Source organism: Pongo pygmaeus, chromosome 14 (genome assembly GCF_028885625.2).
Source record: "Pongo pygmaeus isolate AG05252 chromosome 14, NHGRI_mPonPyg2-v2.0_pri, whole genome shotgun sequence".
NCBI lineage: Eukaryota > Metazoa > Chordata > Mammalia > Primates > Hominidae > Pongo > Pongo pygmaeus.
Genome location: NC_072387.2, coordinates 26,751,910 through 26,776,596, shown reverse-complemented (window position 1 = coordinate 26,776,596; position 24,687 = coordinate 26,751,910). Strand labels below are relative to the sequence as shown.

At 39.9% G+C, this 24,687-nt stretch overlaps 1 protein-coding gene and 1 pseudogene across 14 annotated transcripts in view; both read left to right on the top strand.

The window, feature by feature from the left end:
• The window catches only part of EEF1AKMT1 (EEF1A lysine methyltransferase 1), a 208,275-nt gene that overhangs the window by 12,508 nt on the left and 171,080 nt on the right, over nucleotides 1-24,687 (top strand). For all 14 annotated transcript variants that reach the window (XR_010123481.1, XM_063650599.1, XM_063650592.1 and 11 more), the window contains exon 2: nucleotides 6,695-6,857. Coding sequence is in view for 13 of the 14 variants with exons in the window: in XM_063650599.1 (XP_063506669.1) it covers nucleotides 6,714-6,857 (144 nt within the window). In the remaining variant the exon portion in view is untranslated. The remainder of the gene's footprint in view (nucleotides 1-6,694; nucleotides 6,858-24,687) is intronic.
• On the top strand, nucleotides 16,279-17,234 carry LOC129011886 (GTP-binding nuclear protein Ran-like; annotated as a pseudogene).

Genomic DNA, 24,687 nt, shown 5'->3' with positions numbered 1-24,687 from the left:
GAATGGTATTTTCAGAGTAGACACAGATCAATGGGATAGAATAGAGAACCCAGAAATAGACCTATTCAAATGTGCCTAACTGATTTTTGACAAAGGTGAAAATGCAATTTCAAAAATAGCCTTCCCAACAAATGTTGGAGCAATTGCACATCCACACACAATAACAACAAAAGAGAACCTGACCTAAAACTTTTATGTGAACATTAATTAATTCAAAATGAATCATAAATTAAAATGTAAAGTTCTATACATAATAGAAAAAGTTTTATACAAAACTTCTTTGGGGCCAAACACAGTGGCTCACACCTGTAATTCCAGCACTTTGGGAGGCCAAGGCGGGCAGATCACCTGAGGTCAGGAGTTTGAGACCAGCCTGGCCAACATAGCGAAACCCCATCTCTACTAAAAATACAAAAATTAGCCAGGCTCAAGCACACCTGTAATCCTAGCTACTCAGGAGGCTGAGGCAGGAGATTCACTTGAACCCGGGAGGCAGAGGTTGCAGTGAGCCAAGATTGTGCCACTGCACTCCAGCCTGTGAGACAGAGTGAGTCTCTGTCTCAACAAAAAAAACTTATTTGGGACCCAGTGGTTGACAAATCCTTCTTAGCACCAAATACAAGATCCATAAAAGAAAATGATATATTGAGCTATAGCAAGAGACATGAGCAGAAATTTCACCAGAGATAAAAAGAGATGGCAAATATGAATATGAAAACATGTTCAACATTAAGTATTCAGGAAATGCGAATTAACACTACCATGAGCTAGCGCTACACACACGTTGAGACAGCTAAAATAAATACCAAATCCTGGTGAGGATGCAAAGGAACTGAATCTCTCAGATACTGCTAGAGGAAATGTAAAATGGTACAGACACTCAAGAAAAAGTTTGGCAATTACTTTCAAAACTAAACAGAACCATTTACAAAAGACTACATATTGTATGATTCCATTTGTAGTTGGGATTTTGTTATGTGCAGAGTAACCAAATACATAGAGACAAAGTAGATTAGTGGTTGCCTAGGGCTAAGTGTGGATCGGGAGATAGGGATGCATTGCTAATAGGTATGGCATTTCTTTTGGGAGTTTTGAAAATGTTCTAAAATTTGATTATAGTGCTGGTTGCACAACTCTGAATATACTAAAAGTCATTGAATTATACACTTTTTTTTTTTTTTTTGAGACGGAGTCCCGCTCGGTCGCCCAGGCTGGAGTGCAGTGGCGCGATCTCGGCTCACTGCAAGCTCCGCCTCCCCGGTTCACGCCATTCTCCTGCCTCAGCCTCCCGAGTAGCTGGGACTACAGGCGCCCGCCACCACGCCTGGCTAATTTTTTTGTGTTTTTAGTAGAGACGAGGTTTCACCGTGTTAGCCAGGATGGTCTCGATCTGCTGACCTCGTGATCCGCCCGCCTCGGCCTCCCAAAGTGCTGGGATTACAGGCGTGAGCCACCGCACCCGGCCCACTTTATTTTTTTTATCTTTTTTTTTTTTTTTGACACAGGTTCTCGTTCTGTTACCCAGGCTGAAATACAGTGGTATGATCTTGGCTCACTGCATCCTATGCCTCCAGACTCAAGCGATCCTCCCACCACGGCCTCCCATGTAGCTGGGTCTACAGGCACATGCCATCACACTCAGCTAATTTTTAAAAACATTTTTGTAGAGACAAGGTCTCACTGTATTGCCCGGGCTGCTCCTAGGCTCAAGTGATCCTCCTGTCTCAGCCTCCCACATTCCACCTGAATTATACACTTTAAATAGATGAATTGTATGGTATATGAATTAGATCTCAATGCAGATGTTTTAAAATTTGCACATTTCACTTCAATAGGCATTTCAAAAACAACTACATGACTGCAAAGAGAATCCTGACTTCTCTGGCCACAGTAAACCTCATAGTACAGGGATTCAGTTCTTCATTTGATGAAACCCTCTTATAATGTATCATCATGAAATAAATTTTTTGATGTCCTCAAACACACTCTAACCGTAAAATCCAACATCATACTCTTGAGCATTTATCCAGAGAAATGAAAATGAAAATTCCTATACATTTTACAGGAATGTTCACAACAACTCTATTTGTAATACCTTAAAATTGGAAACAACCCAAATGTTTTAGTGGGTGAATGATTAAATGTAGCCATACTATGGATTACTACTCGGCAATAAAAAGGAATGAACTATTGATACACGGAACAACCTGGGTAAATTTTAAACCATGCTGAGTGAAAAATGACAATCTCAAGTTATATAATGTATGATTCCATTTATCTAAAGTTCTTGAAGTGACAAAATTATTGAAATGGAGAACAAATTAATGCTTTCCAGGGGTTAGGAATGGAGATTGAGGTGGGAGAGGATGGGAATGACTTTAAAAAGGAAGTACAACTCATCTCTGTGGTGCTGGAATATTCTGTCTCTTATCCACGGAAGTGTTTTCATGAATCTACACGTGATAGCATTATATAAAACTATACACATGTGCATACACCTGCAAATAAATGTGTGTAAAACTGGTGAACTGAACGAGCTCTGTGGATTGTACTGTTCATTTCCTGGTTTGACAATGCACTGTAGTTATGTAAGTTACTACCATTGTGGAAAAATAGGTGGAAGGATACATGGGATGGACCTCCATTATTTTTGCAAATTCCTGTGAATCTATGATTATTTCAGAGTAGAAAGCTTAGGAATGAGAATTGGTGTAGAAAAAATAGAAATATTTATGTCCAAATTAGCAGATTCCTTTCCAAAAGATTATGCCAATTTAAATTGTTATCTAAATTAGAGAGTATACCAATATCACTACATTCTCATCAGCATTAAGTATGTCCATTATTTTGATGTACTTGTTTTGTCGGTGTATTCTTTTTAATTTTCTAGAATATGTATATTTTTTAATTTTAAAACATTTTAAATTTTAGATTCAGGGCATACATGTGCAGGGTATATTGGGTGATACTGGAGTTTGGGTTTCTAGTGAACCCATCACCCAATATTGAACATAATATCTGATAGGGTAGTTTTTTTCAATCCTTCCCCCACTCTTTCTGGCTCCTCTTTTGGAGTCCCTAGTATCTATTATTTCTGTCTTTATGTCCACCTGTATCCATTGTTTAACTCCCATCTATAAGTGAGAGCATGTGGTATTTGGTTTTCTGTTTCTTTTTTAATTCACGTAGCATAATAGCCTCTAGCTGCATCCATGTTGCTGCAAAGGACATGATTTCACTCTTTTTTTTGGCTGTGTACTATTCCATGGTGTATATGTAGCACATTTTCTTTATCCAGCCCATCTTTGATAGGACACTTAGGTTGATTCCATGGCTTTACTATTGCGAATAGTCCTGCAATAAACAGACTAGTACAGGGGTCTTTTTGTTTTACATAGGATTAGCTAACTTACATTCATACCAGCAGTGTATAAGCATTCCCTTTTCTCATATCCTTGCCCACATCTGTTATTTTTTGACTTCTTTTTTTTTTTTTTTTTTTTTGAGACAGAGTCTCGCTCTGTTGCCCAGGCTGGGGTGCAGTGACACAATCTCGGCTCACTGCAAGCTCCGCCTCCCGGGTTCACGCCATTCTCCTGCCTCAGCCTCCCGAGTAGCTGAGGTACTACTCGGGAGGGTAGTAGGCCGAGTAGTAGGGTCTACAGGTGCCTGCCACCATGCCCGGCTAATTTTTTTGTATATTTAGTAGAGACAGGGTTTGACTGTGTTAGCTAGGATGGTTTCGATCTCCTGACCTCGTGATCCACCGGCCTTGTCCTCCCAAAGTGCTGGGATTACAGGCATGAGCCACCGTGCCCAGCCTATTTTTTGACTTTTTAATAATAGCCATTCCGACTGGTGTGAGATGTCATCTCATTGTGATTTTAATTTGCACTTCTCTGATAATTAGTGATGCCAAGCATTTTTTCATGTTTCTTGGCCACTTGTATGCCTTCTATTGATCATGTACTTTGCTCACTTTTTAATGCAATTCCTTTTTTTTTTCTTGTTGATTTAATTCAGTTTCTTTGTTTTGTTTTGTTTTTTGGTTTTTGTTTTTGAGACAGAGTCTCACTCTGTCACCCAGGCTGGAGTGCAGTGGCGCCATCTCGGCTCACTGCAAGCTCCGCCTCCCAGGTTCACACCATTCTCCTGCCTCAGCCTCCCGGGTAGCTGGTACTACAGACGCCCGCCACAACGCCTGGCTAATTTTTTGTAAAGACGGGGTTTCACTGTGTTAGCCAGGATGGTCTCGATCTCCTGACCTCATGATCCACCCGCCTCGGCCTCCCAAAGTGCTGGGATTACAGGCGTGAGCCACTGCGCCCAGCCGATTTAATTAAGTTTCTTATAGATTCTGCATTAGTCCTTTGTTGGATGCATAGTTTGCAAATATTTTTTCTGATTCTGTAGGTTGTCTATTTACTTTGTTGATTGTTGCTTTTACTGTGCAGAGCTTTACCATTGGTCAATTTTTGATTTTGTTGCAATTACTTTTGAGGTCTATCATAAATTCTTTGCCTAAGCCAATGTCCAAAAGAGTTTTTTCTTAAGTTTTCTCCTAGAGTTTTTATAGTTTCAGGTCTGACATTTCAGTCTTTGATACATCTTGAGTTAATTTTTCTATCTGGTGAGAGGTAGGCGTCCAGTTTTACTCTTCTACAAATGGCTAGCTAGTTTTCCCAGCACCATTTATTGAATAGAATATCCTTTCCCCATTGTTTATTTTTGTTGACTTGGTCGAAGACCAGTTGATTGTATGTGTGTGGCTTTATTTCTAGGTTCTGTATTGTATTCCATTGATTATGTATCTGTTTTTTTTTTTATCTGCACCATGCTGTTTTGGTTATTATAGCCTTGTAGTATAGTTTGAAGTCAGGTAGTGGGATGCTTCTAGCTTTGTTCTTTTTGTTTAGGATTGCTTTGGCTATTCATTCTCTTTTTTGGTTCCATATGAATTTTAGAATTTTTTTTTTTTTAATTCTGTGAAAAATGATGTTTGTAATTTGTTAGGAATTGTATTGAATCTGTAGATTGCTTTGGGCAGTATGATCTACTCTTATGTCAACCATCTGTTTTTCATACTGAGGATATATAAGCTAGCCAAAATACTGATACATGATTTATATGCCATAATTTGGCATTGTATGCCATAATTTGGCACATAATTATATGCCACAATTTGGCATTATATATATTATATATGATACATTATGTATAATATATCATATATAGTATATCGTATATATTATATAATATATGATATATATAATATATTATATTGCATACTTTATTTTATTTGTGGATAAAATACTTCAACTTCTTTCGGGGCCTGTAACCTGTTGTGTGTAGTATACTAGAGTCAGATTGGAATTTGATATCTTATTGCTACAAAGAGTCTGTTTTGTCACTGTTAAGATCTCTGTTTTAATGTTTATACTGGTCAGTTGTGTCTGAATTCCAAAGGAAGGAGAGTATAATGAGACATGTCCTTCCCATCGTGGCCTGGTTTTTCATGTTTACTTGGCCACAGAAGAGGGATTTATTCAGTTGGCTGGGGGGCTTAGAATTTTATTTTTAGTTTACTTGTATAAAACTCACTTCAGTTTGGATCCTTGCTGTTAAATAAAAATTTTTTAAAATTATATATATAATATATAACATATATTATATATTATATATAATGCATAACATATATTATATATTATATATAATGCATAATATATATTATATATTATATATAATGCCAAATTATGTGCCAAATTATATGCCAAATATATTATATATATATATATTTGGCATTATATATATAAATTGGCTTTATATATATATATATGTATATATATAAATTGGCTTTATATGTTTTAAGGAGACATAAGACATCAATCAGTACATGTAAGGTATATATTGGTTTGGTCCAGAAAGGCAGGACAACTGGAAGTGGAGGGCTTCCTGGTCATAGGCAGATTCAAAAATTGTTTTGATTGGCAGTTGGTTGAAAGAGTTAAGTTATTATCTTGGAATCAATGGAAAGGAGTGTCTGGCTTAAGGTAAGGGGTTCTGGAGACCAAGGTTCTTATTATTATGTAGATGAAGCCTGCAGGCAGCAGGCTTCAGAGAGAATAGATGCTAAATGCTTCTATCACACTGAAAAAGGTGCCAGACTCTTAATTAATTTCTCCTGGGTCAGGAGAAGACCTGGAAAGGGAAGGGAATTATCTACAGTTTGTAGATTTTCTCCACAGGAGACAGCTTTGCAGGGCCATTTCAAAATATGTCAAAAAATATATTTGTGGATAAAATACTTCAACTTCTTTCGGGGCCTGTAACCTGTTGTGTGTAGTATACTAAAGTCAGATTGGAATTTGATATCTTATTGCTACAAAGAGTCTGTTTTGTCACTGTTAAGATCTCTGTTTTAGTGTTTATACTGGTCAGTTGTGTCTGAATTCCAAAGGAAGGAGAGTATAATGAGACATGTCCTTCCCATCGTGGCCTGGTTTTTCAGGTTTACTTGGCCACAGAAGAGGGATTTATTCAGTTGGCTGGGGGGCTTAGAATTTTATTTTTAGTTTACTTGTATAAAACTCACTTCAGTTTGGATCCTTGCTGTTAAATAAAAATTTTTAAAAATTATTACTGGATGGGAAGGGGAAACAAAATCTGCACAGAACATTTATTTCTTGATCTGCAGGTTATAAACAACTTGTGAAATGAGTGATTTGGAAGATGATGAGACACCCCAGCTTTCTGCCCATGCCTTAGCAGCTCTCCAGGAATTTTATGCTGAGCAAAAGCAACAAATTGAGCCAGGCGAGGATGATAAATACAACATTGGAATAATAGAAGAGAATTGGGTAAGTAAATGCATTTCACAACCATCAGGAAGTATTGATGTGGAACCTACTCTGTGCATTAGTCCAGTGTTTGTCTGTCTCACCTAAAACCGGAATCTCTGTCACCTGTCATTTGGGATCTGAACTTCTCTATGGGGAGCTAAGACAGAAAGCAGTCAGTGAACATTTTAGAACAGTGTAACAGCTTTCTTGAACAGCTGTTCTTGATTCTGACTATCAGGCTGGTTGGTGATCAGAAGATGGGGTTTTTCAGATAAGGAGATAATGATGCAGGATTTCTCCTCTTGGTCACTTTGCAAGCCGGGGACCCTCAGCTGGCAACACCCCTCCTGGGCCTTGCTTGGCCACGCTGGTGTGCCCCAGCTTGGCTGCGTTACAGCTCGTACCCACCTTCGGCGGTTCCCAAGTTCTTCTACTGCGTTCAAGAAGAATGAGGATATGAAGGACATTGGAGGGTGAAGAGGGTGGGGAAGAATGTTAATGAGTGATGAAAAGTGCTTTCAGCAGAGATGGGACGCAGGTTTAGGGGATGGTTACCCCATGTGGGCTGGGTCTGGGGCCCTTTATGGACTCAGAATGGGGAGTGTGTGCTGTTGGTTTGTGAGTATGCAAAAAAGGTGAAGGTGAAGGCACCACTCAAAGGTGGGCACAACAGTGTAGAAAAAACAAGTAGGAAAGGGTAAGTATACGTAAAATAGGTAAAGGGTGGAGAACAATCAGAGGAAAATGTGCAAACAAGAAGACAAGTTCTCAATCTGGTCCAAGGATTTAACTTGTAGCTTGGCTTTCAGGCTTTAAACTGTCTTCGTCTTGGAGGTGGGGTTTTACTGGGGACCCACCCCATCTGCCTAGGCATTTGTCTGCCTCTGTCAATAATACGTTGTTACGTCCAATACAAACTTCTGCTTCATTCTTGGATACAGATACACCCTACTGGTTTTTATGGACCTCAGAAATCCTGGTGGAAAGAGAAAATATTATCATTGCCGGAAATTGGGGAACTAAACTTAAACATGTATTGAAAAATTGATGAGAAGGAAATTTAAAGAAGATACTAATAGTTTCTGGTGTATAATGTATATTTCAATTATATTTTTATCATCTGAATTACAATAGGGATTAGAAAAAAATGAGTTGAAGGAAACTCCTAACATGACCTGGAACCTATAATTTTTTTTTTTAAAGGAAATAGTTGGGAAACAGAAAAGGCTTGAAGTTTGTCTGTGACTACCCCTTGATAATAGGTGTATCTTCAACACTTTGCAACTGGAAGGAAGCTTCTGTATGCTTATCATTTTTTTATAGTCTTTAATATTTTTGTGTCCAGTTTGGATCTCTGAGTTATATAAACTTTTGCTATTTACCCTGTTTGAAACTAACTGTGATAAACATGTTTCTTTCCATTTATTCCACATGTTCCACTTATTCTAAAGCCTCTTTCTCACTGTTTCCCTTCTTTATGTCTGTTTACCTTCTAGCTTGATGCTTCTGTAACTAACAAATATAGGAAATTTGAAGTACTGCATTATTCTTGAGGTGGTCTGTCTTTTTCTTTTTTCCTTCTGCTTAATTTTTAAAATACTATGTACTTTTTTTCTAATTATGAAAACTAGTCCTAATCCCACTGCTTAGAATTAACACCTTTTCTAATTTTGAAACTTTGGTTTGATTATAAAATTGAGGAAATGTAGAAAGCATAAAAATTGACAGACAAGATTTAGCCATGATGTCTGACTAGAGGTATTGGGTACTTGCCTCCTCCACAAATAAGAACCAAAATATTGAGCCAATAATCTCACTTCAAATAGATTACCTTAGAGAGAATGCTGGAATTCAACAGGGAAGTGACAGGAAACACCTAAGGTGAGGAAGGAGAGGAAGTGAGGCAGTCTGCTTGACAGGGATCAATTAGGATCCTGGAGAGGCTCCCCAGTGTGGGGAAAGGCTAAGTGAGTGACTTCTAGCAGTTTATATTCCCACCAAGGATTCTGCAATTCTAGCCACAGAAGAGCCCTTTTGGCCCATGAATGCCCTGAGGCAAACATAGGGAACTGCCTGGAGACCACGTGATGGCATTGCTCCAGATAGGGAGCACATGCCAAGTCCCACACAAGGCACCATTTTGAGAGCCCAGCTCCCACAAGACTGAATCCTGCCATGACACCCAACAGCCCCTGCATCTCCACATCTCTGGAGCCCCATTGACTTCCCCTAGACTCAGCTGAGGCTGCTGTGGTCTGCTGCCACCAGGGCTGAAGTGTGAGCCATTGGCAGCAAGAAACCCAATGCCGGTAGTAGCAGGACCACTGCACAAGTAAAAGTTCCCTTAGGAAAAGCTACCCTGCTTATAGCCATGACTAGGGCCAAAGTGTGCACTTCCCAACCTCCTGTTTATGGCTGCTGCCACTGAAAGCCACACCACCCTCCCTAAGAATAGCACAGCTACTGCTGTTCCCACCAGGAATCCTGAGTACAGGCCTGCTCAGCCTGGCTCCATCTTCCCCTACATGACGTAAGGAACACCATAAGTGGCCAATTTTTTTTTAAATTTTCTTTTTCTCCGAGGCGGAGTCCCATTCTGTCACCCAGGCTGGAGTGCTGTGGTGCGATCTCGGCTCACTGCAACCTCTGCCTCCCTGGTTCAAGCGATTCTTGTGCCTACAGGCGTGTGCCACTACACCTGGTGATTTTTTTTTTTTTTTTTTTTTTGTATTTTTGGTAGAGACAGGGTTTTACCATGTTGGCCAGGCTGGCCTTGAAATGATCTGCCTGCCTTGGCCTCCCAAAGTGCTGGGATTACAGGCAGGAGCTACCATGCCAGGCTTTTAAAAAATTTTCAGGGTCCCAGAAGGCAAAGAGAAGACAAAAGAGATCGAAAACCTATTTCATGGAATAATAGCTGAAAACTTCCCAAGTCTAGCAAGAGATTTCCACATCCAGATACAGGAAGCTTAGAGATTCCCAAACAGATAAAATTCAAAAAAGTATTCTTCATGGCACATTATTGTCAAACTGTCAGAAGTCAAAAGTCAAAGAGAGAATTCTAAAAACAGCAAGACAAAAGTGACTAGTCACTTAAAAGGGAAACTTCATCAGACTAACAGCATATTCTCAGCAGAAATCTTACATGCCAGGAGGGAATGGGGTGATATATTCAAAATATTGAAAGAAAAAAAAAAAGAAAACAAAAACTGCCAACAAAAGATTCTATATCAAGCAAAATTATTCTTCATAAATTAAAGAGAAATCAAGACTCCCAGACAAGTAAAAGTTGAGGAAATTCATCACCTCTAGACCAGCCCTGCAAGAAATACTTAAAGGAGTCCTATGCATTGAAGCAAAAGGATGAAATCTACCATCATGGAAATACACTAAAGTATAAAACCCACTGGTAAAGCAAACACAGAAAACCACCAAACCATAATGATAAACAATAAGAGAGAAAGAAAGGAACAAAGGATATACAAGATCCAGAAATAAATTAATAAAATGATAGGAATAAGTCCTCACATATTAACAACAACCTTGAACGTAAATGGATTACACTTTCCTCTTAGAAGATAGAGACTGCCTGAACAGATTTAAAGAAAAAAAAACTTGATCCACCTATATGCTGCCTACAAGAAACTCATCTCACCTGTAAAGACATACAGACTGAAAGTAAAGGGATGGGAAAAAAAAAAAAAAGATATTCCATGCACAAGGAAACCATAAACAAGCAGGACTAGCTGTACTTATATCAGATAAAGCAGATTTTAAGTAAAAAAACAGTACAAAGAAACAAGGTTATTATATAATGATAAAGGGATCAATTCAGCTAGAGTAAACAATGATTCTAAACATATATGGACCCAACACTGGAGCACCTGATATATAAAGCAGATCTTATTACATCTAAAAGGAGAGATAGGCATGAATACAGTAATAGCTGGATACTCCAACATTAGATAGATCATCTACATAGAAAATTAACAAAGAAACATTGTATTTAAACTGCACTTTAGACCAATGGACTTAAGAGACGTTTGCAGAACATAGCATCCAACAGCTACAGAATATGCATTCTTCTCATCATCAAATGGAACCTTCTCCAGTCTCTGTGGTTATGTTTGGACAGAAAACAAGTCTCAACAATTTTTGAAAAATTGAAATGTCAGATATCTTCTCAGGTCATAACAGAATAAAACTAGAAATCAATAACAGGAGAAACTTTGGAAACTAAAAATACAGGGAATTTAAATATGCTCCTGAATGATCATTAGGTCAGGGATGAAATTAAAGAGGAAGTCCAAAAATTTCCTGAAACAATGGAAAATCAAAACACAACATACCAAAATCTATGGAATACAGCAAAAACAGTGCTAAGAGTGAAGTTTATAGCAATAAAAAGCTACATCTAGAAAGTAGGAAGGTTTCAAATAAATAATCTAACAATGCACCTTAAGAAACTAGAAAAGCAAGAACAAACCAGTCCCAAAATGAGTAGAAGGAAAGAAGTAACAAAGTGCAGACAGAACTAAACAAAATGCAGAATAAAAAATATTCAATGGATCAATGAAAAGTTGGCTTTTTGAAAACATAGGGAAAATCAGTAAACTACTAGCTAGACTAACCAAGAAAAAAGACAAAAGACAAAAATAAATAAAATCAGAAATAAAGGGGACATTACAACTGAAGTCCAGGACCAGATGACTTTACTGCTGAATTCTACCAAACTTAAAAAGAATAATCAATACCAATTATCTTTAAATTATTCCAGAAGTTTGAAGTGGAGAGAATTCTCCCTAATTCATTCTATGAGGCCAGCATTATCCTGACACCAAAACCAGACAATAATGTAAGAAATAAAGAGAATTACAGGCAAGTATCCCAGATGAATATAGACACAAAAGTCCTCAACAAAATACTAGTAAATGGAACCCAATAGTACATCAAAAAAATATTACACCATGATTAAATGGAATTTATCCTAGAGATTCAAGGAAGGTTCAACACCTGCAAATCAACGAACATAATACATCACATCAACAGACTGAAGGACAAATATTATATGATCATCTCAATAGCTGCAGAAAAAGCATTTTAAAAAATTCAACATCACTTCATGATAAAAACTCTCAACAAACTAGGCATAAAGGAACATACCTCATCATAATAAACGCTATATATGATAAACCCACAGCTAACATCATACTGAATGGGAAAAAGCTGAAAGTCTTTCTTCTAAGATCAGGAATAAGATAAGCATGCCCACTTCCACCACTGCTATTTAACATAGTACTGAAAGTCCTAACTTTCAGTTACAATTTCAGGACAATCGGGCAACAAAAATAAATAAAAAGCATCTAAATTGGAAAAGAGGAAGTCAAATTGTCCCTCTTTATAGATGACATGATATGATCTTACACCTAGAGAAACCTAAAGACTCCAGGAAAAAACTTTTAGATCTTATAAATTCAATAAGATTGCAGGATACAAAATCAACATACAAAAATCAGTAGCATTTCCATACACCAGTAATGAACCAGCTGAGAAAGAAATTGAGAAGGCAATCCTGTTTACAATAGCTACAAAAAAAAGAAATACCTAGTAATAAATTTAACCAAGGAGGTGAAAGGTGTCTACAAGGAAGACTACAAAACTCTGAGGAAAGAAATTGAAGACACCATCAAATGGAAAGACATCCCGTGCTCACAGATTGAAAGAATAATCATAGTTAAAATGATTATACCCAAAGCAATGTATATATCCAGTACAATCTCTATCAATACTAATGTCATTTTTCACAGAAAAAAAAAAAGTCCTGAAATTCCTATGGAACCAAAAAACAGCCTGAATGGCCAAAGCAATCCTGAGCGAATAGAACAAGGGTGGAGGCATCACACTACCTGAGTTCAAATGATGTTACAAGGCTATAGTAACCAAAACAGCATGGTATCAGTATTACAACAGACACATAGACCAATGGAACAGAATAGAGAACCCAGAAATTAATCCACATATCTATAGCCAACTGATTTTTGACAAAGGTGCCAAGGGGAAAGGACACCTCTTCAATAAATGGTGCTAGAAATATTAGATATCCATATGCAGAAGAATGAGACAGGACCCCTATCTCTCACCATATGCAAAAGTCAACTCAAGATGGATTAGACTTAAGCATATGGCCTGAAACTATAAAACTTCTAGCCAAAAACATAAGGGACACACTTCAGAACATTGGTCTAGGCAAAGATTTTATGGCTAAGACCTCAAAAGCGCAAGAAACAAAAATAGACAAATGGGACTCTATGAAATTTAAATGCTTCTACACAGCAAAGGAAACAATCAGCAGAATGGAGAGGCAACCCATTGAGATGTATAAAATATTTGAAAACTATTCATCTGACAAGGGACTCATATCTACAATATATAAGAAACTCAACTAAAATTTCAAAACCAAATAATCCCATTAAAATGGGCAAAGGACCTGAATAGACATTTCTCAAAAGAAGATATACAAATGGCCAACTGGTATATGAGGAAGAGCTCAACATTACTAATCATTAGGGTTATGCAAATCAAAACCACAGTGAGATGTAATGTTATCCCAGAATGGCTATTAAAAAGATTAAAAATAGCAGGTACTGGTAAGGGTGTGGAGGAAAGGGAACTCTTATACACCATTGGTGGGAATGTAAATTACTATAGCTACTATGGAAAACAGTATGGTGATTTCTCAAAAAACTAAAACCAGAATTACCATATGACCTAGCAGTCTCACTACTGAATATTTATTCAAAGGAAAAGAAATTAGCATATCAAAAACGTACTGCTCCTCATGTTTCTTGCAGCACTATTCACAATAACAAGGATAGGAATCAACCTGTCCATCAACAAATTAATGGATAAAGAAAATGTGGTATATATACACAATGGAATACTGTTTAGCCATAAAAAGTAGTGAAATTATGTCATTTGCAGCAAAGTGGATGGAACTGGAGGTCATTATGTTAAGTGAAATAAGCCAGGCACAGAAAGACAAATATTGCATGTTCTTATATGCGTAGGCTAAAAATGTTGATGTCATGGAGATAGAGAATAGAAAGATAGATACCAGAGGCTGGGAAGGTGGGGTGGGGGTGATGAAAAGAGATTGGTAAATGAGTACAAACATATAGTTAAATAGAAGGAATAAGATCTAATGTTCTACAGCAGATTAGGGTGACTATAGTTAACAATAGTGTATTGTATATTGCAATATAGCTAGCAGAAAGGACTTGAAATGTTCCCAACACATGATAAATACTCAAGGTGACGGATACCCTAAATACCCTGACTTGATCATTACACATTCTGTGCACGTAACAAAATATCACATGTATCCCATAAATATGTACAAATAGGAAAGAAGACATTGGAAAACTAGCAGATAAATCCAGGAGGCTCAATATTCAACAAATAAGATTCCAGAAAAACAGAACAAAAAATGAAGAGGGAAGGAAAGCTTTAAAGAATATTAGAAATTTCCCAGAACTGAAGACCCTCATTAAGATACATGATTATGATGATTATGAAAATTCTGGATACAGATGACAAAGAACATCCTAGAACCTTCCAGAAGAAAAACGGGTCTCCTACAGTCTTTGGACTATGAGTTACATTGCACCTCTCAATAGCTTTATTAGAAACTTTTAAAAATAGTGATACATTCAATATTTTGAGTGAAAATTTTGTTCACCCTAGAATTATTTTTCCTTTTCTTTTCATTTTCTTTTCTTTTCTTTCTTTTTTTGAAATGGAGTCTCACCATGTTGCCCAGGCTAGTCTCAAACTCCTGGGCTCAAGCAATCCTCAAACTCAGCTTCCTGAGTAGCTGGGATTATACACATACTACCACACCCAACTGTAGCCTAGTATTCTATACCCAGCTAAATTATTACTCGTGTGAGGACAAAATAAAAACATTTTAGATATGACAAGTCTCATTACATTGACCTCTTGCGTACTTCTCAAGATTTGCAGGAGGGTTTGCTGCAAGTGAAAAGAAAGAAGACATAAGCTCCAAGGAATAGGAAATCTGATGCATATAGTAGGAGAGGGAATTCCCAGGATGATGGTGACACAGAATGTCCCAGTGTAACGGTTGTGCTGCAAGTCTGGAGAGCAGTCCATCTACAATGTAGTAGGAGGATGGCATGTTCCAGGACAGAGATCTTCAGGGGAAATATAAAAGTGATAGGATATCCAATATATAGAAAATTGTATTGAAAGGCCAATAGAGGATGTTAGAAGAATTAGGGATAAATACAAACTAACCAAGCAAATGAAACAGTCATGCATTTACTTACTCTAGGAAAACCAAAAAGGAATTCTACTGAAAGGAAAAGCAATTATAGTATACCACTTGGCTCAATAATGAACACTGACACTTAATTCTAACTAACCAAAACTTGCTTTAAAACTACATTGGGGCTGGGCACAGTGGCTCATGCCTGTAATTCTAGCACTTTGGGAGGCCTAGTGGGGTAGATCTCCTGAGGTCAGGAGTTTGAGACCATCCTGGCCAACATGGCGAATCCCATGTCTACTCAAAATACAGAAATTAGCCAGGTATGGTGGCGCATGCCTGTAGTCCTAGCTACTTGGGAGGCTGAGGTGGGAGGATCATTTGAGCCTGGGAGGCAGAGGTTGCAGTGAGCCGAGATCATGCCACTGCACGCCAGCCTGGGTGACAGAGTGAGACTCTGGCTCAAAAAAACGAACAAACAAACAAACAAAAAACTATATATTAGGAGGGTGAAGGAAAGGCAAATACTGTGTATGAGTGAGCAAAATCCTCATCTATCATAATAAATACATAGTATATATATGATGGATTATCAAGGGATAGCATTTAAAATGTAGTATTTAGAGATGTGGCAATAAATGATCAGAGAAAGAGCCAAGAGTTGAAAATGGTTGCTTCTGAGGAGTGAGGCTCAATGGCAGGGGGTCATGGGATAGAAGACTATTGTTGTTTTTCTTTATAAGCCTAGTAGTGCTTTTGACTTTTTTTTTTTTTTGGACGGAGCCTCGCTCTGTCGCCCAGGTTGGAGTGCAGTGGTGTGATCTCGCCTCACTGCAAGCTCTGCCTCCTGGGTTCACGCCTTTCTCCTGCCTCACCTCCTGAGTAGCTGGGACTACAGGCGCCGGCCACCACGTCCGGCTAATTTCTTTGTATTTTTAGTAGAGACGGTGTTTCACCATGTTAGCCAGGCTGGTCTCGATTTCCTGACTTCGTGATCCACTCGCCTCGGCCTCCCAAAGTGCTGGGATTACAGGCGTAAGCCACCACGCCTGGCCTGCTTTTGACTTTTAAAGCCATGTTCATGTAACATATTAAGAACAGGGTTCTCCTCAGTTGGACAGGCACAAAGACGATTCTGGAAGGAACATCACGATGACTGCCCAAGGAGAGTCCCAAGTCCAGTTCAAACTTGTATTGGTTGGTGATGGTGGTACTGGAAAAACTATATTTATGAAATGTCAATTGGTGAATTTGAGACGTACATAGCTACCTTGGGTATTGAGGTTCATTGCCTTGTGTTGCACACCAACAGAGGACCCATTCATTGTATGGGATACAGCTGGCCAGAAGAAATTTGGTGGCGTGAGAGATGGCTATTATATCCAAGCCCAGCATGCCATTATAATGTTTGATGTGACACCGAGAGTTACTTACAAGAATGTCCCGAGATCCTGTGGTGGCTGACGCCTGTAATCCCAGCACTTTGGGAGGCCGAGGTGGGCAGATCACCTGAGGTCAGGAGTTTATGACCAGCCTGGCCAACATGGTGAAACCCCATCTCTACAAAAATAGAAAAATTAGCCAGGCATGGTGGCATGTGCCTGTAATCCCAGCTACTTGGGAGGCTGAGGCAGAAGAATCTCTTGAACCCGGGAGGTGGAGGCTGAAGTGAGCTGAGATCGTGCCATTGCACTCCAGCCTGGGTGACAGAGAGACACTCCATCTCAAAAAAAAAAAAAAAAAAAAAAAGAATGTGCCTAACTGGCACAGAGATCTGGTATGATTATGTGAAAACATCCCCATTGTGTTGAGGGCAACTGAGTGGGTATAAAGGACAGGAAAGTGAAGGCAAAATGTGTTCTCTTCCACCAAAAGAAGAATCTTCAGTACTATGACATTTCTGCCAAAAGTTACTGCAACTTTGAAGAGCTCTTCCTCTGGCTTGCTAGGAAGCTTATTGGAGACCCTAACTTGGAGGTTGTTGCCATACCTGCCCTTGCCCCATCAGAGGCTGTCATGGACTCAGCATCAACAGTGCAATATGAGCACTATTTAAATAGAAGTTGTTCAGAGATCATCATCTCCCTGATGAGGATGATAACCTGTGAGAATGAAGCTGGAGCCCAGCATCAGAAGTCTAGTTTTATTTGTCCTGTGACATCAGCAGTGCAACATTTATTACGTAGGTAACAAATGTGCCCATTTATTATGTAGGTAAGTGGATGTGTGCTTCATCTGCGGGATGCTGGAGATAAATGGGATTCAAAGTAAATGTCACAGTTTTAAAAATACCTTAATTGTTCAGACTTGCATATTTAGCTGTTTTGGAATGCAGTTGATTCCTTCTTGAGTTTCAAATACAAGACTGCTACAGTCACATCACAATGCTCAGTGGTGAAATCTTGTTTGTTACTGTCATTCTTATTCCTTTTCATTTAGAATCAGAATAAGGTTGTATTTCAAATATCTTAAAAAAAGGAGTGGGACTCTTTATCTTTATGGAATGATATGAGGAGAGCCAAAATCTATCATTGTGCCCTGGTGGTGTTGGAGTGAGGAAGAAAGGCAGTTCAGTAGTCAACCAGCAGACAACTCTTACCACTTATGGTGCATGGTAGCAGATACCATCTGCCACCTCCAAAATCAAGTGAACTCAAAAACCTTCCATTCTCTGTATGCTAGGGGCTTTCTTCCAGTTGTCCTTTGCAGAGGTAGAGGTCAGAGCTAGGCATTTTTCCTGTAGATAAGAATGGATAGACATGGCCAGGCACGGTGGCTCATGCCTCTAATCCCAGCACTTTGGGAAGCCAAGGCGGGTGGATCACGAGGTCAGGAGTTCAAGACCAGCCTGACCAACATGGTGCAACCCCGTCTCTACTAAAAATACAAAAAATAGCCGGGTGTGGTGGCATGGACTTGTAATCCCAGCTACTTGGGAGGCTGAGGCAGGAGAATCACTTGAACCCGGGAAGCGGAGGCTGCAGTGAGCCGACATTGCGCCATTGCACTCCAGCCTGGGTGACAAGAGTGAGACTCCGTCTAAAAAAAAAAAAATGGATAGACAGATGTAGATATGAATTAATACATATACCCACATGTATATGTACATTTGTCTTTGGAAATATTTTAAACGTGGACTTATGAGTGAATATTCAGTAAATAGCATGCAGACATCCAGATGGGAAATATTTGAAGCAGTTCTCTTTTTCATTATATTCAGTAAATATTTATTGGTTTAAAGATGTGTTATTAATGTTTTCATTCATACCACGTGCCACTTTGAATTGTACCTTGTTTTAATTGTTATAGCCCTTTTGAATGCCATCTTGTTTTATTTTTATTTTTATTTTTATTTTTTTCGAGACAGAGTCTCGCTCTGTCACCCAGGCTGGAGTGCAGTGGCACAATCTCGGCTTACTGCAACCTCCGCCTCCCAGGTTCAAGCAGTTCTCTGCCTCAGCCTCCCAAGTAGCTGGGATTACAGGCTCCCGCCACCATGCCCAGCTAATTTTTGTATTTTTAGAAGAGATGGGGTTTCACCATCTTGACCAGGCTGGTCTTGAACTCCTGACCTCGTGATCCACCCACTTCAGCCTCCCAAAGTGCTGGGATTACAGGCATAAGCCACTGCGACTGGCCTGCCATCTTGTTTTGAGTGATTTAGAACCATTCCATATTAGTAAGACCATCCAAATAAACCTTTTAAAAGGTCCAATAATAGATAAGCAGAGAGCCAAATCATGAGTGAACTCCCATTCACAATTGCTACAAAGAGAAGAAAATACCTAGGAATACAACTTACAAGGGACGTGAAGGACCTCTTCAAGGAGAACTACAAACTAATGCTCAAGGAAATAAGAGAGGACATAAACAAATGGAAAAAAATTCCATGCTCTTGGATAGGAAGAATCAATATTGTGAAAATGGCCATACTGCCCAAAGTAATTTATAGATTCTATGCTATTCCCATCAAGCTACCATTGACTTTCTTTGCAGAATTAGAAAAACCTACTTTAAATTTCATATGGAAAGAAAAAAGAGCCCGTATAGCCAAGACAATCCTAAGCAAAAAGAACAAAGCTGGAGGCATCACACTACCTGACTTCAAACTATACTACAAGGCTAGTAACCAAAACAGCATGGCACTGGTGCCAAAACAGATATATAGACCAATGGAACAGAACAGAGATCTCAGAAATAACACCACATGTCTACAACCATCTGATCTTTGACAAACTTGACAAAAACAAGCAATGGGGAAAGGATTCCCTATTTAATAAATGATGCTGGGAAAACCGGCTAGCCATATGCAGAAAAGAGAAACTGGGCCCCTTCCTTACACCTTATACAAAAATTAACTGAAGATGGATTAAAGACTTAAATGTAAAACCCCAAATCATAAAAACCCTAGAAGAAAACCTAGGCAATACGATTCAGGACATAGGTATGGGCAAAGGCTTCATGACTAAAACACCAAAAGCAATGGCAACACAAGCCAAAATTGGCAAATGGGATCTAATTAAACTAAAGAGCTTCTGCACAGCAAAAGAAACTATCATCAGAGTGAACAGCAGCCTACAGAATGGGAGAAAATTTTTGCAATCTACTCATCTGACAAAGGTCTAATATCCAGAATCTATAAGGAACATAAACAAATTTACAAGAAAAAAACAGCCCCATCAAAAAGTGGGCGAAGGATGTGAACAGACACTTCTCAAAAGAAAAGAAGACATTTATGTGACTGATAAACATATGAACAAAAGCTCAACATCACTGGTCATTAGGGAAATGCAAATCAAAACCACAATGAGATACCATCTCACACCAGTTAGAATGGTGATTATTAAAAAGTCAGGAAACAACAGGCTGGCACGGCTGTGGAGAAATAGGAATGCTTTTACACTGTTGGTGGGAGTGTAAATTAGTTCAACCATTGTGGAAAACAGTGTGGCGATTCCTCAAGGCTCTAGAATGAGAAATACCATTTGACTCATTACTGGGTATATACCCAAAGGATTATGTCATTCTGCTATAAAGCCACATGCACACATATGTTTATTGCAGCACTGTTTACAGTAGCAAAGACTTGGAACCAACCCAAATGCCCATCAGTGACAGACTGGATTGAGAAAATGTGGCACATATACACCATGGAATACTATGCAGCCATAAAAAAGGATGAGTTCATGTCCTTTGCAGGGATATGGATGAAGGTGGAAGCCATCATTCTCAGCAAGCTAACACAGGCACAGAAAACCAAACACCGCTTGTTCTCACTCATAAGTGGGAATTGAACAATGAGAACACATGGCATGGACATAGGGAGGGGAACATCACACAGCGGGGCCTGTCAGGGGGTGGGGGACAAGGGAAGGGAGAGCATTAGGACAAATACCTAATGCATGTGGGGCTTAAAACCTACATGATGGGTTGATGGGTGCCCCAAACCACCATGGCTTATGTATACCTATGCAACAAACCTGCACATTCTGCACATGTATCCCAGAACTTAAAGTAAAATAAAAATACGAAAAAAAAAAAAAGCACAAGGTCAAGTGTAGTATAACAATAAATAAAACACTGTCCTTGCTCTCAAGCAAACTATTCTAAGACAAAAGTGATGATTGGAGCAAAATGGGGAGCAAAACGCAAGACACCTCCCCAGACTTTTGAGGTAGAGGGGAAGTCAAGGAAACCCACTGAGAGAAAGTGACAGGTGTAAATTGAGTCCTGATGTATCCTAGATTTGGAAAAAAAATTCAATCTTTATAATCCACACACAAAATTAAAGTCAAGGTGGATTAAAGAGCTAAACATAAAAATAATAAAAGTATTAGGCCAGGCATGTTGGCTCACGCTTATAATCCCAGCACTTTGGGAGGCTGAGGCAGGCAGATCACTTGAGGTCAGGAGTTCGAGAGCAGCCTGGTTAACATGGTGAAACCTCATCTCTACTAAAAATACAAAAATTAGCCAGGCCCAGTAATGGACACCTGTAATCCCAGCTACTTGGGAGGCCGAGGCAGGAGAATCGCTTCAACTTCAGAACTGGAGGTTGTAGTGAGCTGAGATTGTGCCACTGCACTCCAGGCTGGGCAACAGAGTGAGACTCTCTCTCAATAAAAATAAATAATAAAGGTATTAAAAGAAAATATAGGATAATATGTTTATGACCTAAGGTAGAAAAACAAGTCAAAACTAAGAATCAGAAAGGAGAAGATTGATAACACTGACAAAATAAGAAACTTATTGATAACAGAAGATACCATAAACAAGTTTAAGAGACAAGAGAAAGACGAGGAGAAAATATTTGTCTCATGCATAAGAGCAAAGGATTAATATCCAGATGTCCATGCCCACCAGCCAAAGATACCAGGAAACACACCTGTAGGCAAACAGAGTGGGGTCTGTTACTTGTTGCAACAAGAGAGGCTGAGGACCACGGGCAGCCTGTGGGACATCTCAGTAAGAGGCAGCTAAGAGGAGATTATTCTGTGAGTTTGGCTTGCATTAGGTGTTGGAGCAACTTTGTCAGAAAGCCAGAATAATTATTATGTAGGAGGTGGGAGGAATCAAATGGAGTTAAAGATGTAATTGGTAAAGTATCAGCAGGCACTCCTGTTAGCTGGGAAAGAGACATCCATCGTCATTTTTGTGATTTGCACAGTGTTCTTGTTTTATCTGCATTCAGATATGATTACAGAATGGTCATATTTTTATCTTGCTCCATCACAGGAATAACTCAGTCTGATGTTGGTGTTCTTTGAAATAGTTTCTGTTAAGTAGGGAACATCTGGGCCTAGGTACTAGTTGCAAGCTAGTTCTATTTGACACCTGTCATTTTTTTTTCTCGAAGACTGTATAAAGATCTTCTACAAATAAATAATAAAACAGTAAACCCAGTGGAAAATTAGGGAATGCTAGCAACAATTGACAAAATAAAAATTAAAATTAAAATTAAATATAGGAAAAGATACTCAACTGTACAATAGGGAAATGCAAATTAAGAGTAAAATGTTAGTAGTCATTTTCATTGGTCCAACCTTTTTGGAGGGCAATTTGGCAATATCTACCAAAATATTAACTGTATATGCCCTTCGACCACGAATTCCATTTCTAAAAATCTCTACACAGAGATTTTTATATGCACATGTATACAAAAAGGAATATTTAGAATACTCATTGTAGCATTTTTGTAACAGGAATAATTAAATCACTGTCAAAAGGGAAATAAACTCTGGAAGGGTCAAGTGTAAGTTTCTTAGTTTTATTTAAGAAACTCAGCTATGATGCCTTACAATGTTAGGTTACAAAGTTAAGTCTGAAGAGGTAAAATTTGTGTACTAAGTAAGATTGTTACCTTCTGACTCAAGATGGTAGACTGGTCATATGAATGATCACTTTTCTCTTCCATTGAATGAAGAGTAAAGATGTTTTTAAAAAGTAATTACAGGCTGGGCGCGGTGGCTCACCCCTGTAATCCCAGCACTTTGGGAGGCCAAGGAGGCAGATCACAACGTCAAGAGATTGAGACCATCTTGGCCAACATGATGAGACCCCATCTCTACTAAAAATACAAAAATTAGCTGGGCGTGGTGGTGTACACCTGTAATCCCGCTACTCAGGAGGCTGAGGCAGGAGAACTGCTTGAATCCGGGAGATGGAGGTTGCAGTGAGCTGAGATTGCACCACTGCACTCCAGCCTGGCGACAGAGCAAGACTCCATCTCAAAAAAAAAAAAAAGTAATTACAATGTTAAAAAACAACAAACAAAGGATGCTATTGACAGAAATTTCAGTAAATTTCTGGAAGAAAAAGAAAGTGGGTGTAAGATGGTCTGTGGAACTGCGGAGGAAACTACCAGCCTCTCTGGGAACTGGAGCAAAGATGAGAGTCTGTCTTCCAGAAAAGAAACACAGACTCTATGAACATAAGTGATAAAAGTGGCTCATGGGCCGATTTCTGCACGATTAATTAAAGGATGGCCTGCTGACATCTTTGGGCCAGTTGGTCTCTTCCCCTTCTTCTGATCATATCCAGAAGGCATACATAGAATCGGAGGTACTCACCTCCTGGCTGAATCTCTGAGGATTTTTCACTAAACAAACTGGAGAATCTGCTTTGGGATGCCCTAATTTGGGTAGGAAAGCCAGAAAGAGACACAGATAACTCCAGAGCTCCAGCATAGCACAGAAAGAAGGAAAAAGGCAGCTCCATTCAGGAAGGAAGTACACAAAAGTCCTCCATACTCTGAGTAAAGCTCTCCTTATTTAAGCAGATCTCAGTTTTGTTGAGATATAATTCACATACCATAAATTCACCTTTTAGAAGTGTAGAAGTCAATGGTTTTTTTTGTTTTGTTTTGTTTTGAGACTGAGTCTCGCTCTGTCACCCAGGCTGGAGTGCAATGGTGCAATCTTGGCTTACTGCAACCTCTGCCTCCCGGGTTCAAGTGATTCTTCTGCCTCAGTCTCCTGAGTAGCTGGGATTACAGGCACGTGCCACCACTCCCGGCTAATATTTTGTATTTTTAGTAGAAGAAGGGTTTCACCATGTTGACTAGGCTGGCTTGAACTCCTGGCCTCAGGTGATCCACCCGCCTCAGCCTCCCAAAGTGCTGGGATTACAGGCATGAGCCACCACACCCAGCAAGTCAGTGGTTTTTTGTAAATTCACAGATAGATCCAACTGAGAGGTGACAGCGTGTTGGTAGCCCTCGCTTGCTCTGGGCGCCTCCTCAGCCTCAGCGCCCACTCTGGCCACGCTTGAGGAGACCTTCAGCAAGCTGCTGCACTGTGGGAGCCCCTCTCTGGGCTGGCTGAGGCCAGAGCCGGCTCCCTCTGCTTGCAGGGAGCTGTGAAGGGAGAGGCGCCGGCGGGAACCGGGGCTGTGCACTAGGTGCTCGCAGGCCAGTGCGAGTTCCAGGTGGGTGCGGGCTTGGCGGGCCACACGCTCGGAGCGGCGGGCTGGCGCCACCAGCCCCAGGCAGTGAGGGGCTTAGCACCCGGGCCAGCAGCTGCAGAGGGTGCGCCAGGTCCCCCAGCACTGCCGGCCTGCCTGTGCTGTGCTTGAATTCTCGCCGGCCCTCAGCTGCCTCCCCGCGGGGCAGGGCTTGGGACCTGCAGCCCACCATGCCCGAGGCTCCTCCCCCACCATGGGCTCCCACACGGCCTAAGCCTCCCTGAGGGGCGCCGCCCCTGCTCCGTGGTGCCCGGTCGCATCAACTGCCCAAGGGCTGAGAAGCACGGGCACATGGCATGGGACTGGTGGGCCCCTCTGCCCAAGGCCCCAGCGCGGGATCCACTAGGTGAAGCCAGCTGGGCTCCTGAGTCGGGTGGGGACTTGGAAAACTTTTATGTCTGGCTAGAGGATTGTAAATGCACCAATCAGCACTCTGTATCTAGCTAAAAGATTGTAAACACACCAATCAGTGCTCTGTGTTTAGCTAATCTAGTGGGGACTTGGAGAACTTTTGTGTCTAGCTAAAGGATTGTAAATGCACCAATCAGCACTCTGTGTCTAGCTCAAGGTTTGTAAACGCACCAATCAGTGCTCTGTGTC